At 41.4% G+C, this 18,451-nt stretch overlaps 1 protein-coding gene across 1 annotated transcript; it reads left to right on the top strand.

Moving 5' to 3' along the window:
• Positions 1–924: 924 nt before the first annotated feature.
• On the top strand, positions 925–18,188 carry adp (WD and tetratricopeptide repeats 1). Its single transcript, XM_028185962.2, has 13 exons — positions 925–1,384; positions 9,136–9,247; positions 10,569–10,747; positions 11,587–11,788; positions 12,195–12,321; positions 12,770–12,879; positions 13,388–13,609; positions 13,897–14,024; positions 14,111–14,355; positions 14,936–15,113; positions 15,339–15,507; positions 16,324–16,487; positions 17,988–18,188. The coding sequence occupies exons 1-12, from the start codon at positions 1,188–1,190 to the stop codon at positions 16,480–16,482; spliced, it is 2,028 nt and encodes a 675-aa protein (XP_028041763.1). The 5' UTR covers positions 925–1,187; the 3' UTR covers positions 16,483–16,487; positions 17,988–18,188.
• The last annotated feature ends 263 nt before the right edge of the window (positions 18,189–18,451 follow it).

Below are 18,451 nucleotides of genomic sequence, written 5' to 3'. Positions count from 1 at the left end.
TATCAGGAATATAAATACCTACTTAATTAAATACCTTTTAAATGCTTTCAGAAGCACTACCGTACATCACGGTATTGTTCTCACCCATTTTTCACCGGAGAATCTAATATAGCCCATAGATGATACACATAATCTGTATTCAGGTTACTAGAAAAGGTAGGAAAAAGAGAAGAAAAAATGTTTATTAAGCTTTAGTTGGCATCGATTCAATATGAGATTCACTGAATATCATCACTGAAATCGTGTTTAATTATCACAGAGAAAAAACGGAAAAAGCTAAGGGCTTGTGAACATTTCATAATTTTCAGTACAGTCTTAAAATGTTTGCAAATAAGCAATAAATTGGTAACGAACTCATTGATTAAGGCTATCAATGTGTTTTAAATCACTACAATAAGTTTAATGTAGGTAAATACGTTATTGGTAGTAAATGGAGCATGTCATAGTTGATCCCTCATAAACCTCTTGTCGCTTAACAGTTCTCGTTTAAGTCTCAGATTAGATAGAAGTCAAAGCGACGCAAGGCGAATGCTAGATTGCCACTTGCAAGTATAAGTTTCGATAGTGCATTTCGTTCTCATAAGTTGACACCACTTTGTATAATGAGAACAGGGCGCATGCCTCAGACATGAAACATTTATCGTGAACGTATATTTCACGGTGCTACTCTGCAGATAACTCGGCTCTGAAGCTTTGTAGGTATTTCCTAACGAAACATCAAACTTAGCTCCTGCACCAGTCACTTTCACGCTCAAGGACTTCCCACAAGAACACCCGTTGTTGAGTCCTTCCCGGTGCTGTCATAATTAAATTAAGTGTATTTATATGCCATGTTGAAGAAGCCGGGAATGATATGGCAAATTCTTAGACCATTATGTTTTAAATTTTATTGCTTAACATTTTACCTGGCAATTTTGCTCAGCTGTTTGGCACTTGACATTTTAAAATTGTCACACGAAAATATTTTCGGGAGAATTTCACTAAAGACAAAAAAGTTCTCAAGTTTTCCATTGTTCTTCAATTAATATTAATATCTTTTTATCTGCATTAAACATTCATTTAATACCATTATGTGTATTATAATGGAAGATCATTTGCTTTGTGAAATGCTATAAATAGATTCGATTGTAGTTAATTTGCGAATTTTTTGGTGATGGTAGTTCAGACATATTGAGAAAACAGCAGACATGGGTAGGAGGGAGGAACAGGCTTGGGCGAAGGGCACCTTAGGTCTGGCGGTGGCCCGAGAGCGAGGTGACATCGACAGGCAGTTCCAAAACCGACTAATGGTGACGAGGAGTATGATCGACAGACTTGGGTTGGAGAAAGAGCTTCAAGGGCACATGGGATGCGTCAACTGCCTAGAGTGGAATGCTGATGGATCGTAAGTAAACACTAATAACTTGGAGCTGGAAAAAAATACTCTCCAACAGATATAATTACAATGTAAAGGTTCTCTGTACTATTTCACCTTAGTCTTTAGTAATACGGCATATACGACTTCATTAATTTTGATTACAAAAAAGCACAAAAGCATTAACTACAAATATCATCTACTCTTGAAATGTTTAATGTGTTTACGGTTTTTGATGGATGGTAATATTAAACAGATTTTAATCTGAAATCTTAATTATACCTTTCAATACTGAAGACTTGCATTTAAACTTGGCTTGTATAATTAGGATATAAGCAGCAATAGATCTACAGAATTAGAAAGAGATTGTATAATTGAGTAGTTTAGTCTGTCTTGATAAATTATATGAAGGTTTATTTTCTAAGTGGAGCTAAACTGTTTGTATAATTATGATGACATTGGCAAAGTTACTGTTTGCCAATTCTGGCAAGGTTTCTGCTATCAATACATGATAGGTGGTGTGTGAGTAGTTTGAGGAAATTGATGTTTTTTTGGAATATTAGTGATATTTGTAGTGGAGAGTGTCTGGAATTACATCAGTATGTTACAAATGTCTGCAGGTGTTTGTTTATTTATATGTATTGCACTTTGTACAGTTGTATTGTTTAGCATAATATTTACATTTATTGACATCAAACTGTGGCTAACATTCACAAGTATTAGATGTTTGTGTAATAATAATGTATTGTTTTTTAAATGCTTATTTTGGCAAAGCTATAGATTATGTACAACTGTCTATAAATTGTGAAAATGGAGCTAATGAGCACTCGTGATAATGCTTCACATTCCTCTTTGTGTCTGAATGCTGTGTCATGGAAGTCATGTTAAAACTACCTTTCATAAACTAACTTAAGTCAGACATTTGAAAATTTTAAGATACTGAGAATTAATGTTGATTCAGACTTTGTAGAGTGCAATAATATAGCTCTAGCACTGGGTCTGTCTATCTTTGTCGTTCTTTGTCATTTTTTGTTAATTTATTTTTAAACATGTAAATCAGAACAACTTTTATTTACATAAATGTGTAATTGAAAATAGATAAGGATACATTCATATCATTTACATTTAATTAGTCACAAAACATTTGAAGAATGTGACTTTAATATAGGTGTAAAATTCATGGCCCCAATGCTATCTATAATGTATGTGCAGTGAACTGTAACAAATAATGACAAAGATGGACAAGGAGAGGGTGGGTAGTTGGACATCTGTCAGATCACACACGTTTCGATTATTTTTAGTGTTTTTCCCGTTTTTTCTGTGTTTTTAAGAATTGTGTTGCCCTATTTTTGTTGGTGGTGGATTAGTTTAAGTTTCATTTAACTGGTAAGTGTATTTTTTATGTCAATGTCGTCCTCGGTGGGCGAAAACGTCCCGCCGGACAGAGGGAGGTCTTCTTTAGATTCAGAGATGGACGATCTTTCTCTAATGCTTAATTCTCCTGTGAAAGCTTCACAAAAACGCCCTGCGGAAGACGTATTAAGCGTCCCAGAAAAAAGATCAGCTCCACATTTACCGGCAGCTGCCTCTATTCAACATACCTACACCCGGCCAGGTTTTGATAACAATTCAGTTCTTAATTACTCTGAAACTGACTCTGGCCCTTTTGTTGTCCATGTATCTCGTTCAGACGGTGACTTTTCCCCAGTTTCGAACCACACCCGTACCCTTAAAATTGCTCAAATTATCTACAATGGTAAGATCTCAGAGATAGATGAAATTAAAAACATGGGTAGAAATAGGGCTGCTATTATTTTTAAAACATATAACGAAGCGAATTCATTTTTAACAAACCCATTACTTTCTTCTAACAAATTGTCAGCAATTATTCCACGCTTTCAAGTTACCAGGATGGGTGTCGTGAGACAAATTCCTGTAGAGTGGTCTCTTGAGGACCTAGTCTCATGGATTGAGTGTCGGTCTGTTTCAACCACCGTCATTAAAGCCAGAAGAATGAATAAGAAAAAGAAAATAGATGGAAAAACAGTATGGGAACCGACGGGTACAGTTGTCCTCTCTTTTCTTGGGCAAGTTCTTCCTAAACATGTATATTGTTGCAGCGTTTCCCTCCCTGTAAACATATATACACTTCCCACTATTCAGTGTTTAAAGTGTTGTCGTTTTGGGCACATTCGTGATCAATGTCGATCGCAAGCCCGCTGTTCTCGATGCGCAGGCCCCCATGAAGGTAATTCTTGTAGTGTTCCAGAAAGTAACATAACCTGCTTGTTCTGCTCTGGTTGTCATCCCGCCTCTGACCCGAAATGCCCCGAACATGCCCGTCAAAGATCAATTAAGATGGTTATGTCTGAAGAAAATATTAGTTATATTGAGGCAGCTCGTAGATTTCCTTCAGTCCGCACCTCCTATGCCTATGTGGCCAATTCTTCTCTTCCCCAAAAACCTATCTTCCTAAGCCGATCAGCTCCATCTTCGAATACCCTCCCGACTTCCTCCCCCTCATCTTCGCGTCATACTCCGTCAACTTCATCATACAAAAAAACTGTTTTTATTGAAAAATCGTCTAAACCAATACTTTCCAAGTCTTATGATCGTCATGCTCACAACGATATTATTAGCCCTCATAACTCTTGTTTACCCAATGGTTGTGCTCTTAGGACTCCCACCCCCTGTGCCCCTGCTACAAATGATAATCTCGCGGAATTAATGTCAATGCTGCTTTTAAATATTTTATCAAAATTCAATGATATACTACCGAACAACGTCTTGATTCAGATTCACGCTTTAATCTCTAGTCTCGTCAACTCTCAACCAAAGCATAATGACGAAGGTCCTACAATGGAACTGTCGTAGTATCAGAAATAAAAAACAAGAAATAATTTATCTATCTAATCAATATAACCCTGTCCTCTTTGCTGTTGCGGAGTCATGGTTGAGACCGGATACTCTGCTTAGGGTGCCCGGGTTCTCGTGTCTCCGCGATGACAGAGACGACGGCTGGGCAGGAACTGCTATCTTGGTCAGAAGAAATATATCTTTTTCTCGCATTACCCTTCCTCCTCATTCCTCAGCAATTAACATTGTGGCAGTTCGCTGCTTTAACATCACAGTGGTCTCAGTGTACATCCCTCACCCTAATAGTAACCTTATTCAAGATTTTTCGACACTCTTAACCTCTCTTCCATGTCCTCTCTTAGTCTTAGGAGATTTTAATATACGCCATACAATGTGGGGTTCTGAGTTATGTGACTCAAATTCCTCATTATTTCTTGATAAACTTGATCAATTAAATTTGTGTCTACTTAATGAAGGAACTCCCACCCGTAGAGTATCCCCATCCCAAAGTCCAAGTGCCCTAGACCTGTCCTTGTCCTCTCCCTCTTTAGTTAACTCGATTTCTTGGTCTGTTCTGTCTAACTCCCATGGCAGTGATCATCTTCCAATATTACTAACTCTAGCCGATTCTTCCATCCCATCTTCAATTCCATATGAACTCCTTTTGAAATTCAGACTTAACAAGGCCGACTGGCAAAAGTATTCATCTTTAGTTCAAAATAATCTTGAATCTCTTCCTGACGCAAATGATGAAAATACTCTATTTTTGTACCTAGAATTTTGTTCCATTTTATCCTCTGCTGCCGAACTAACCATTCCCTTAAAGAATTCAGCTTCAAATAAAATTCCCTCACCAGCATGGTGGGATGCTGAATGCTCCCAAATAGTCCAAAAACGCAAGGAGGCTGAGTCTGAATTTCGGCCATCACTAAAAGATTTTTGCGACAAAAGAAATCTCTTGCTTGGCGTAATTTTTGCGAGTCTCTCTCCCCAAGAACTCCTGCCCCCTTGATTTGGAAAAAAATAAAAGCATTTCGTAAATCCCAATCTGATAATAATATTAATTCTAATTCCTTGTCTTGGCTTCCTGATTTTATCTCCAAACTCTGCCCACCCTTTGTGCCTTTTAAACCTTGTCCCTTAATTCCCTCCTCCGCCTCTAATGACCCCATGAATTCCAGCTTCTCATTTGCAGAACTATGCTGTGTTCTTGACAACCTCCGAGATTCAGCCCCAGGTATAGATGGCTTCCCGTACTCTTTTATAAAAAAATTATCTGACTCTTCTAAAAAAATCTTTCTAAATCTTTTAAATCATATATTTCTCTCCAGTTCTATTCCAGCCTCATGGAAAACTCAATTGATAATCCCAATTCTAAAACCAGGCAAGGATCCAGCTCAATCTTGTTCATATAGACCTATTGCTCTCTCGAGTGTGCTAGCTAAAATTATGGAACATTTGATAAAAAATCGTCTAGAATGGATAGTTGAAAACAGGTCTATTCTCCCTAATAGTCAGTTTGGCTTTAGACGAGGTTACGGAACATTGGACAGCCTGAGTCTCCTCACTTCAGATATTCGTGTTGCATTCTCTCAAAATCGTCATGTTATAGCAGTTTTTCTAGATATTTCCTCTGCATACGACAATGTCGACCTTCATTTACTTAGACAAAAACTTATTAACCTGAATATGCCTCCTAGAATTGTGAATTTTATCTTCAATTTGTTTTATGACAGATCTATTATAGTTCGCATCTTAGGTGAAAATTCTTCTCATCGGACCTGGAAAGGTCTGCCTCAGGGTTCTGTTCTCAGTCCTCTGCTTTATAATATTTACACTGCTATTTTAGATACTACTGTGAACCGTTTTTGCCGTATCCTCCAATATGCTGACGATATTGCCCTCTATACCATATCTAATTCTTTCTCACAAGCTTGTAATTGTCTAAATTCTGCTTTGTTTAATCTGAATTCTTGGTTGAATGATCACTGCTTATCCCTGTCCATCCCTAAATGTTCTGCGGTTGCTTTCTCCCGTAAGAGAGTTATCCCTGAAATAAATATTGAAATTTGTAACCAATCTATTCCAGTCTTGAGTAAAGTTAAGTTTTTGGGCATTCTCTTGGATTCTAAACTCTCCGGTGTTCACCATTTAAACTATATCTGCAATAAAGTTGAGAAGAGCCTCAATGTTCTACGCGCACTCTCCGGTGCTAAGTGGGGTTCACATCCTTACAGCCAGAAGCTTCTTTATAATGCTTTAATTAGAAGTCACTTTGACTATGGTTGCTTTGTTTTGGAGCCTTGTAATAAAACGGCACTTACAAAACTAAATCGTATTCAATCAAAATGCCTCAGAATCATCTCTGGCGCCATGAAATCTTCCCCTATAAATGCCCTACAAGTTGAATGTTTTGAACCTCCTTTAGCCTTGCGTAGACAGTTTCTAACTGATAGATTTTTCTACAAAGTAATTTCTCTCTCAAACCACCCCCTTTTAGATCTACTTTCCCAACTAGCTCAACTGACCGAAACCTCTAGATACTGGCATCATAAATCTGTACCTCCTCTTGTCAACTCGTATAAGAAACTGCAAAATTTAGCTTCTCGAATTTCTCAATATGATAAATTCCCCCCCTTTCTTTTCTCTTTTGACTGTCTTTTATTTCGTCCCACTACCTTCTTGAATATTGGGATCCATAAAGACTCCCCAGGAGCAAATTTACAATTTCAGAACATAGTACAACTACAATGGCCTAATCATTATCACCTATTCACTGATGCATCTAAACTATCCCAAAATGGTCCTGTAGGTGCTGCGGTATGGATCCCCAAGTTTAAAATCTCCTTAAAATACAAACTCCCTCAGACTTCCTCTGTGTACTCTGGTGAAGCTGTTGCTCTTTTAGAAGCAGCTCTTTTTGTTAAAACCCGCGGTCTAAGTAAATCGGTAATTTTTTCGGACTCCTTAAGCTGTCTTCAAGACATAACTAAATTTCCATCGCATTCAAAAGTCAATTTTGAAATTATATTAAAAATTAAAGAAACTCTGTTTCAATGTCACTGCTCCGGACTTGATGTCACTCTCGTCTGGATCCCAAGTCATAGCGGAATTTGTGGGAATGAGCTTGCTGACTCCTGTGCCAAGGAGGCTGTTGTTATGGGCTGTAACAAGTATAACAAAATTTTTCCTCGAGATTTACATTCTCTGGCAAAATCTGATATGCTTCAATCTTGGAATGAAAGCTGGCAGATTTCTCGTCAGTCAGTAGGTAAGCATTATGGTAACTTGAAACCGACCCTTTTTTTTTTTTTTTTCTTTTTTTTTTTTTTTTGCCCTCTAAGCCTTGGTTTTCCTCCCCCTGCCATCTTCCTAAAAAATTGTCCCAGCTATAATCCGTCTTAGACTTGGCCATGTTTGCTCCCCTGTTTTTCTTGCCAAAATTAGAGTCCGTGACCATTCTCTTTGTGAGTGTGGATTAGATGAGGGTACCCTGCATCACATTTTCTTCGACTGCACCAATATCGTATCCCCTCTTTATGATATCCTTCCCAATGACATTCCCCGGCCTATTAATATTAATTGTTTATTAACTTTAGTCTATTCTGAACATGTAAATATTCTGTGTAAATTTTTATCTGCTAATAATATTTATCTCTAAAGTAGTTAGTCTAACATATATTTGTTTGTGCTGTTCTTAAAACCACAGATTCGCGTATGGAAAAACCGACCAAATTTATTTGTATTTAGATTTAGTAATTTTTTCCCTCTCTAAGCACCTGTCATTTTTGTAAATACTTTGACATTGGCAAAATCAATGCCAAAGGCGTTGGAGCCAAATTATCTAAAAGAAGAAGAAGAAAGATGGACAAACCAGTGCTAGCTGCATTATTGCACTCCACAAAGTTTGAACCAACGTTAATCCTCAGAACGGTGGTTGGCAAGAGGTGGATGGGGAGAGTTGAAGACCGGGTTCAGTGGTGTGGATTTGGAGAGGCCTATGTCCAAACGTGACGAATGTGGGCTGATGATGATGATGATGATCATGATGATAATGATATGCAGGTGAAAGTTTCTATCTGTGGGTTCACAAATTATCAACCATTCAGTTATATTATTACAAGAACAAGTTTATGAACTTTGATCTACACTTTAATTACTTAGTGATTAAAAAGCCATTCATTACATAACATTTTACTTATTATTACTACATTTACAATAATACTTATAATATAAATACAAATTACTCACAATTTACATAGAATTGCTTCATTTTTATACTTTTCATATAACAAAAACAATCTGATCTTTAAAATAAAAATAATAAAGGTATAAAAATATTTTTCGTATATATTTGTTTTCCCTTAAAACCTGAAAATAATTGAATTTGCATCACTTAGATAGTTATGAAAGGACCGACAGACATGATACAATGTACATACTGGCGATTGTGAGGTTTATCTTAAGGTGTTAGCAGTATTCTGTATTTATCTTACATTTTTATTGAAATGTAAGTTATGCCAACCGTTTTACCAATGCTACATTTATCAAAATTTATATATATGTAGATACACGTAGTGTGCTCAATTTTTCTATTTAATTTAATTTTTATATTTACTAACGTATCAGACATGTATGTTAAAACGGTTTAGATTTGTTGTGGCGATCATTAAGAAAACGTCTGGTAGTCAATGTGAGCATGAGCTCCCCAGGAGCACTGTGCCCACACCTTGTACATAAACAAATAGGATAGTAGTGGATTTGGGCATTGAATTATTAGTATGTAGACATTGAAGGTACACCTTCTCGTTTTTATCTGCTCTAATCCATAACACACAAGCACCGATATCATGGATCATAATATGGAGACCAATTTCGTTTGTACTGGATTAAGTTATTGATATATTTAAATAAAAAATTCACAGAGTACTCGCATCGGCATCAGATGATCTGCATGTTATTTTATGGGACCCGTACCGTTACAAGCAGCTACACAATATTGCTACGGGACACACTGGAAATATATTTTCAGTTAAAGTATGTATTTATTTCTTACATCATAAATTATAATAAACTTTTTATCGTAAAAACATATGTGATTTTGTGAAAGTAATGCCTTTGAATAGTATACATACAGTGTTATTGAATTTTCCATTCTATTCAATTTTTTAATCAATATGGCAACAATTTTGAGGTTGTATTATCTGTAATAATATTTTATCCAGTTGGTTAGTACTTAGACAACTAAATCTGGCAATTGCTCTGCTGAATGCTCCTTAGTTTACTTTGCATTATGAACATGTTTTCAGAAAAAAATATGCTGAATTATAGAAGTCCATTAATGTTAAAGGTACAAGAGTCCAAGTCGATTAATTATTTGACTAGCCCCTAAAGACTAAGATAAGGTATATCCTCTGTTCTGGTAAAATGAGCAAATCGTTACAAAGTTGAATTATGTCTTAATTAACAATTTATTTGACAGTTAAAACATGTGGACTTACAGTGATAAATCGAGTATGCTATGATGATAAATTGAGTTTATGTTAATTAGATGATAAATGTTTTCATTACAATGTAATGTACCAATGACATGTGCATGTTAAATGGACTATTTGTCTTATTATATGGTATAAATTGGGACACATATTTGAATGGACCACTTGCGTTTATGTAAATCAGCCTTTCTTAAAGTGGGTGATAACGCCCCCTTGTTGGCACTGCAGGCCTAAAGAGGGGTGGTAAGACACCTAGGAAAAAAAATGGGGGCGTTGTGTAGAGGTTGGGAGGCGATTTGTAATTAAATCTAGGAGGACTCTTAGACACCCACTGAGCTCTCGCTATAGTGGTTTTTAAATAGATGAAAAAATGGGGGCGCTAGAAAAGAATTTATTCTGAAAGTGGGCAGTAGACAAAGCAAGTTTGGGAACCCCTGATGTAAATGGAAGGATTTGATTCGAGCCCTACACCCGAGCAGAGGGTAATTGGAAAGAAAGAAGAAGAGAGACTCGGCTTTCGTTAGTGACCAGACGGACTGTTGTCATGTAAGATCCACTGGAGCCATTTGGCAGCAGTAACAGGGCGCTACATGTCGCACCTTTAGAATTATAAAGACCCATCCCAAAAAATGTGTTTTTTGGAAAACATCGATTAAAGATCTCATACCGAAAAAACCTAGAGGAAGGGGACGGAGTGAAAGAGACCGATAGATGGCTTTGTCCCTTTATATGACTTCTGGTCATTTGATAACTAAGAGTCGCTGAAAAGGGTCGTTCTAGGTCCATTGTTTAAATTAAAGATGAAATCCAAAAATTTCGAAATGGATCTCTATAATTCTAAAGGTGCTATGTATCGTTGCCAGTTTCTGTCGCCGGACACGATCGTGACGTGCGCCGCCGACAGCACGGTGCGGGCTCGCAGCGTGTGCGGGGGCGCCACGCTGCTGGAGTGCTCCTGCCACTGCGGCAGGGTCAAGAGGCTGGCTGCTCCTCCTGATACGCCTCATCTGATCTGGTCTGCGGGAGAAGACGGACTGATATTGTGAGTTTTGAAAATTAATTGGCTTTTTGTCTCTGCTATTTGTTATATTATACTGAGTTGACTGTTGGTTCTCCTTGTAATAAATAAATAAATCAATATTTTATGGTCGACGCTACAAAACTGTTATATTGAGTTGGCTGTTGGTTCGACTTGTAATAAATCAATAATTTTATGGTCTGGTTTATGATATGATATGATAATGTAAGGAAAGGTTATTTATTATAATTACAATTCTTGAATATACATTAGAATTTTATGTATGTATTCATGTACATTATTAATATCTAGATTTCAATGTATTATATATATAAATAATTAGGAGTTACATACGTTTTGAGTACCCCCGCTCTATACGTGAGAGAAAAGGAAGCAAGACAGATTGGCGCTGTAACGCGTTACGTAACGAAGCGTCTTAACCTCCCATAAAAAGCTATCACTTCAAAATACGCGTACATAGTAAATCGAATACTGTTTTTTTATTATTATTGCTTAGGTGGGTGGACGAACTCACAGCCCACATTAAGTTAAGTTGTTAAGTGGTTACTGGAGCCAATAGACATCTACAACGTAAATGCGCCACCAACCTTGAGATATCAGTTCTCAGGTCTCAAGTGTAGTTACAACGGCTGACCCACCCTTCAAACCGAAACGCATTACTGCTTCACGGCAGAAATAAGTAGGGTGGTGGTACCTACCCGCGCGGACTCACAAGAAGTCCTACCACCAGTAAAAAAATTTTAATGTTTAAATAACACTGCTAGCCCAATGTGCTACTCTTCGGAATCGATCATAAAAAGGCGTGTCGCATCAGACCGCATGACGTGCTCGTTGCTCACCAGGCAGCACGACCTCCGCACGGCGCACCGCTGCAACTCTGACTCCTCGAATGTCCTGATTAACCTGCTGAACCACCTGGGCCGGTACGCCGAGGCCAAGTGCGTGGCCGTCAACCCCAGGAGGCCTTACCAGCTGGCCGTCGGTGCTAATGACTTTTACGTTCGCCTGTACGATACCAGGATGGTCAAGCTGGCCAAAATACAAGTTAGTCTGATATTATCATGTCAATACACTGTCTATAGCTGGTTTATTTGCCTATGAACAGTATCAAGGAGCGCAACGGTTTTTGAACTGGTATTGACAGCATGAAGTGTTTCAAAGATTAAGTGACAGTAGTTTACGTCATGTAGTATTTGTGGATTAAAAAGAAAATGGGGGGAAAAATTGTGTTGCCAGTTTTTCGCAAGTGGAGACAAAATGGTGCCGCTTTTGCATAACATGTTTAATGTTATTTTAACAGTATTTTATCAAATAAATGTTGAAGAATTAATAATTTTAAAAAGTCTTGTAATTTATGCTATTGTGTACCTTATAACTTACATCTTAAAGGGGTATTTTGCGTATATTGAGTAGTCGGGTCACTGATCTCGCCGCGGCCGTCGGCTTGCAGACCAAGGCGTCGTCCACGTCGCACCACCGCATGTTGTGGGAGCGGCAGCACGTGTGCAGCTCGCGCGCCGGCGCCGGCGACCCGGAGAACAACATCCTCCGGGACTCCGTGCACTACTTCGCACCAGGTACGCCGGACCCTCCGCTGTGCCGGACACTCGCGCGACATAAGGGTAATATCGATAGGCAGCGGCTTGGCTCTGCCCCTGGCATTGCTGAAGTCCATGGGCGACGGAAACCACTCACCATCGGGTGGGCCGTATGCTTACGAGCATACGGCCATCATACCATTATTTACGCTGCACTTCTTTTGGTTGACTAGTAGCTAATGCCTTAATCATTAAGTCCGCCATTGTAAATATTATGAAGTGTAATAGTAAGAACAAGCCTTATTCTTCGATTTGTGTCCGTTTCAAAATACTTTTGGAATCGGATAGTTAATTTCAGAGTTTACCCCGGACAGACATAGTGACACATCCGTTATTTAAACATAATTGATGTACTGGTATCCGCTAGTGAAGTGAAACACAAGTCTGCCGTCCAATGTGCAGCACGTGCTGTTTTATGTTGGTGCAGGTCACTTGTCCATGGAGCCGAACGAGCACACCTTCCCCAAGAAGTCGACGACGTACGTGGCCTTCAGTAACGACGGAAACGAGCTGCTGGTGAACCTGGGCTCCGAGCAGGTACGCGCCTCCTGGTGTTTGTTCTCATGTTCTCCAGCAGCTGCTACTGATGTCCAGGCTATTTGAACTACAAAGTATACCCATGTTCCAACAAGGGATGGAAAAAGGGTATTTAATGTTAAGGTAGGTAATTGAAATAATCGATTTGTAAAATAATCAAATTCCTTCTCAGTGCATAGTGGAAGTTCTTGTTGACTAAATTTTAAATTGGAATCGTGGAAGGAAATGTCAAATTAACACGAGCAGTCATACTTATCAGTAAGATGCGTCCCTGATATCACCGTCTCTGTCTCACCTTCACTGTGGGAGTATGAGGTTCGAGTACCAGATAGGACAGAATCTGACAACCCTACTGCGGCGAGTGACCACACTAGGCCACTGTGTTCACAACGTGTCAAGATCTGCACAAAACCTTATTGGAACTTCGGCTTCAACTCTCCTGGTGGGCTGCAATAACACACTTGGTCTTTTTCCCAGAACTGTTCTTGTACCATTTCATCACCGCCAGGTGTACCTGTTCGACTTGAACAACGGTCGGAGCCCCGTCTTGCTGGAGAGCTTTATCATCCAACATAACCACGGCCCCAAGGACGGTAAGGTGGCTCCGAAGAACGGAACCAGCGTCCCCATCCTCGCCGACTCCCCTCCCCCCGCGCCCGCCGCGCCCGCGGCCCCCGTCGATTCGCCCACCCACCAGCTGCCAGACCACGTCAAGCAACTCAAGGAAACGGTTAGTTATTATTCATTTTTTTACGGCCACTGTCTTTTAACTTTTTAGTCAGTCTTAAATTAAAGTGCCAAAAAAAACGTTGACGGCAAGTCGTTTTGGAAGAACCCAAGTGGCATGTCCCAGTGGTAATAAGTCACTGTTACAACACGTTCTCCCCTGAAGGCACCGGGGGGTCACACGAGGACTACTCTTCTTAAGAGTGCAAATTAACATTTCTCTTTGACCCTTGAGAGTGAGAGTGAGAGAATGAGACTTGTATTGCTAACATCGCGTCTGTCGTGTCTCAGGCGAACGGGTACATGGCAAAGGGGAACTACTCGCACGCCGTGGAGTACTACAACCGGGCGCTGGCGGAGTGCCAGAACTGCGCCATCCTGTACTCCAACCGAGCAGCCGCGCTCATGAGGAGGGGCTGGTGAGATGTCGCCGGGTGGGGTGGGGTGGGGGGTGGCGGGTGCGGGGAGGCGGGCCGGTGCTCAGAGGGAATGTGTTCCGCCGCAGGGCCGGGGACACGTACGCCGCCGTCCGGGACTGCTACACGGCCATCCGCCTCGAGCCCGCGCACGTCAAGTCGCACTTCCGGCTCGCGAAGGGGCTCATGGAGCTGCGCAAGGTGCGCGAGGCCCACGAGTCGCTGCTCTACTTCAAGGACAAGTTCCCGCGGCACGCCTCCAGCCACGCCGTGTTCCTGCTGCAGAAGGACATCAACACGCTCCTGGAGGCCAACGACGCGCAGCCCGCCGAAGGTACGCGCGCGACGCCAGGCCGTGAAACTGTCATGTGCCATATCATTATTTTTTATACAACAGATCTATGACTTGTTCAGCGGTAAGGACTGATCCTAACCCCTGTCCGGGGACGCCGGGATGGAGACAATAATTAAAATATTTTTGATTGTTTTTGAAAACGATGTACCACGTTCTGTTGAGGCTGTTGTTCTGATCTCATGTCTGAAGGCACGCGGCGGCATACTGTTGTCGCGTGCGCCGCGCGCTCACACACCTATGAGATAAAAAAATAATATGTAATTTGGCAGCAACACCTTCCTTTACTTTGATAATAAATATAATGATATTGGGTACTCCAGAATAAATAAACAATAAAAGACTTAATTCCGTTTTCTGTTATGTGTATAATGAGAAAACAACATTTACAGCCCTTAATCTAATAAAATTAATATTTTTAAACAAACTGAACTTTCTTTTTACTGAATGTCAAACTTCACTGAATGACATATAAGAAAAATACTTTTTATAAAACTAAAGAGTTTGAGACTATGAAAGTTTTTCTTTACATAAATATAACACAAGTTGTCATCGCCTCTAGGGTCCGGAAGTCCAGGCAGCGAAGAGGAGGGCACCGGGACGCAGATCTCGGCCTTGGAGAAGCAGCTCCGCGCCACGGCCCGCGACTACACGTGTCGGTTCCTGGGCCATTGCAACACCACCACGGACATCAAGGAGGCCAACTTCCTGGGGCCCGACGCCGAGTACATCGCCGCGGGGTAGGTGCGCCGCCGGGGACAGCCAGGGCTAACCGAGGCCCCCCGCCCCGCGCCCGCAGCTTGGTAGCAGGGTGACCCCCCCCCCGCCCCTATTCGTTGGCTGTGACGACTTCATTATATATTTTCGACATCATAATATATGAGATTATTTCGGGGTGAAATTAACCATAATCCGCAGTAAGAAGGCAAAGAACTATCTGAACACAGCGTGTTCTCCGTATACAGCTCCGACGACGGCAGCATCTTCATCTGGAGCCGCCGCACCGGCAACATCGTGCGCTGTCTGCGCGGGGACGAGTCCATCGTCAACTGCATCCAGATGCACCCCAGTATGTTCCTGCTGGCCACCAGCGGCATCGAGGCCGTGGTGCGGCTGTGGAGCCCCCGCCCGGAGGTGAGTCCACCACGACGCTCTGCTGGTTTGTATTTACCAGAACAGTAAGTATATCAGAACAAACGTTCCTCAAACATAAAACATTGAAACAAAAACTCTGGTAAAGATATGACTGAATGAATAACATCAATTTTTGTTTTAATGATTAATTTGTTTGGCGAACATTCTGGTAAATACAAAGGTCAAATATATTTGTTTTATATATCTTGGTAATTTTTTTTGTCCCGATCCAGTAACGGTGCTTTTAGGTACCACAAGCACCGGTCATCGTTCGCGTCGAACCCGTCGCTTGCGATAAAGGGCTCAACAAGTAAATTAACCCACAGACACACCCCACTGAATTTCTCGCCGGATCTTCTCACTTCGCCGGATCTTTTACTGGTGGTAGGACCTCTTGTGAGTCCGCGCGGGTAGGTACCACCACCCTGCCTATTTCTGCCGTGAAGCAGTAATGCGTTTCGGTTTGAAGGGTGGGGCAGCCGTTGTAACTATACTGAGATCTTAGAACTTATATCTCAAGATGTGTGGCGCATTTACATTGTAGATGTCTATGGGTTCCAGTAACCACTTAACACCAGGTGGGCTGTGAGCTCGTCCACATACCTAGGCAATAAAAAAAAAAAAAAAAGTGGGTTGGGTTTCCGATCCGGTGGTAGATTCTGCGAAGCACGGCTCTTGCTAGGGTTCGTGTTAGCAACGTCGTCAGGTTTGAGCCCCGTGAGCTCACCTACTAGTTAAGGTTACGCTGAAATAGCCTCTCAGCCTAGGCACAACAACCAAACAAAAAAAAGCGCCATTAACAAGTCGTGCGTGCAGGACGGGCAGTGCGACGCGCGGCGGGTGGCGGACTGCGGCGCCGCGGCGGCCGCCAACCAGCAGCGCATGCGCAGCGACCCCTTCGAGGCCATGCTACTCAACATCAGCTTCGCCGGCGCCGACCGCGACCTGCACTCGCCGGCCTGCAGGCCCACCTAGGGAAGGTGCGACCCTTACCTTCTATTACCTTCACTCAGAGCATGTACGACCTCCCCGACCTGCAGGCCCACCTTTTTTAAGCTATTGCATAGCTTTTATCGTGGGCCTTGAGCGTGGCGACCGAATCATGAAATTCCGTAACGAAAAAAACCTAACACCCCTCACTCCGCCTACCATGTAGCTCGCGTTCATCACATTCACACGTTGCGCTTGTGTAGTGTTTGTGAATAAGCGCGTGGCGTGACGGCACACTGCATGCGCATCATGAAAAGTCTGCCCATCTCTCTCTCGCGCGGTCTAGCTTGTGAGTGTGAAGGGGACAGTTAAGGTTTTGCTTTTATTAATGTTTAATATAGCGTTGTCTTGTTTTATTATTGTTTTAATATTAAACTATCATTGTCTAATTATAATTGCATAAGTTGATAAAAAATGCTATGCAATAGCTTTACCGCGGCAGTTCCCGAGTGCTATACGTTTTTCTTTTTTCTTTTTTTATTGCTTAGCTCGGTGGACGAGCTCACAGCCCACCTGATGCCCCACCCTTCAAACCGAAACGCATTACTGCTTCACGGCAGAAATAGGGTGGTGGTACCCACCCGCGCGGACTCACAAGAGGTCCTACCACCAGTAATTACGCAAATTATAATTTTGGGGTTTGATTTTTATTACACGATGTTAATCCTTCACCGTGGAAGTCAATAGTGAACATTTTTGTTGAGTACGTATTTCATTAGAAAAATTGCATCGCTCAACACGAATGCACCAGACGTCTTATCCTTTAGGCCACGATGACTTCATCCTCCATCCATCCCTCCTCCATGACCTAGGGCAGGTGCGATCCCCACCTTCTATGACCTTCATTCATACACTAAGAGCACGTATGACTCTCACGACCTTCATTCAGCTGTCTGAAGGCACACCCAGGACGGTGCGCCCCCCATCCCTACGACCTGCACTCGGTGGCTTGCAAGTCCACATAGGACTGTGCGACTCCCACCCCGTACGAGCATTATTCTGTGGTCTATGGCCCACCTAGGGCAGGAGAGACCCCCCCCACCCCCCACGACCTGCACATGGTGGCTTATAGGCTCACCTAAGGCAAATGCGACCCCGGCAGAGCAATACTACATGAATCATCGACATAAATAAAACAATAAATTATTTTTGTTCTTAAATATTTTATTAAGAGAAAACTTTTCAGGACTGCACTCGGTACGAATTCATTTTGTTACTATACATTACTACTACTAGCGTACAGCGTGTGTTAATGTAATTTCAAACAATTCAATGTAATCTAATTAAAGAACGAAGTATACAAATATAAAATATACACATATCCTACATATACCATAACTCAGTTAAATCGGAGCTCACGACCTATCTTGAGACGGGAGGTCAAATGTTCGATTATACGGCTCTCCCACCCTTCAAGTTGCCCCCCTGCGCCCTCCCGCGTCCTCCCGGCTATGGAAGGAGTATTACTAAAAATGTGTTTTTTTTTTCAGACACCAAAATAGAGGGTTTGTGATAAGGCGCGGTCGCTCGCCGACACCGAGTCATTTGTACATATATGATTATATTATACGTTATTATTATAATATTATGGTTATATTAAAGCATTTTTATTTAAAGACGACAGCGCCCCCCCTCGGGCGAGGCCGGAATGCTCAACGGCAATTTGATTAATAAAGACAAGTAAAATCAGACTTGTTGTTTGTATTTCACTGTGTTTTAGTAGGTGTTTTTTTATTTTTTATTGCTTAGATGGGTGGACGAGCTCACAGACCACCTGGTGTTAAGTGGATACTGGAGCCCATAGACATCTACGACGTAAATGCGCCACCCACCTTGAGATATAAGTTCTAAGGTCTCAAGTATAGTTACAACGGCTGCCAACCCTTTAAACTAAAACGCATTAATAGCTTAGTGGCAGAAGTAAGCAGGAGATACCTACCCGGGCGGGGGTGAC

Source organism: Bombyx mandarina, chromosome 23, assembly GCF_030267445.1.
Source record: "Bombyx mandarina strain Sakado chromosome 23, ASM3026744v2".
Classification (NCBI taxonomy): Eukaryota; Metazoa; Arthropoda; class Insecta; order Lepidoptera; family Bombycidae; genus Bombyx; species Bombyx mandarina.
The sequence above is the reverse complement of the archived record's forward strand: the minus strand, read 5'-3'. Positions and strand labels throughout refer to the sequence as shown.

Bases quoted from the DNA above. Each gene is read 5' to 3' on its own strand.
- adp (XM_028185962.2), top strand. From the start codon at position 1,188: ATGGGTAGGAGGGAGGAACAGGCTTGGGCGAAGGGCACCTTAGGTCTG. The intron at 10,748-11,586 runs GTGAGTTTTGAA...GTTGCTCACCAG, and splicing joins GGAGAAGACGGACTGATATT to GCAGCACGACCTCCGCACGG. The intron at 14,025-14,110 runs GTGAGATGTCGC...GTTCCGCCGCAG, and splicing joins GCGCTCATGAGGAGGGGCTG to GGCCGGGGACACGTACGCCG.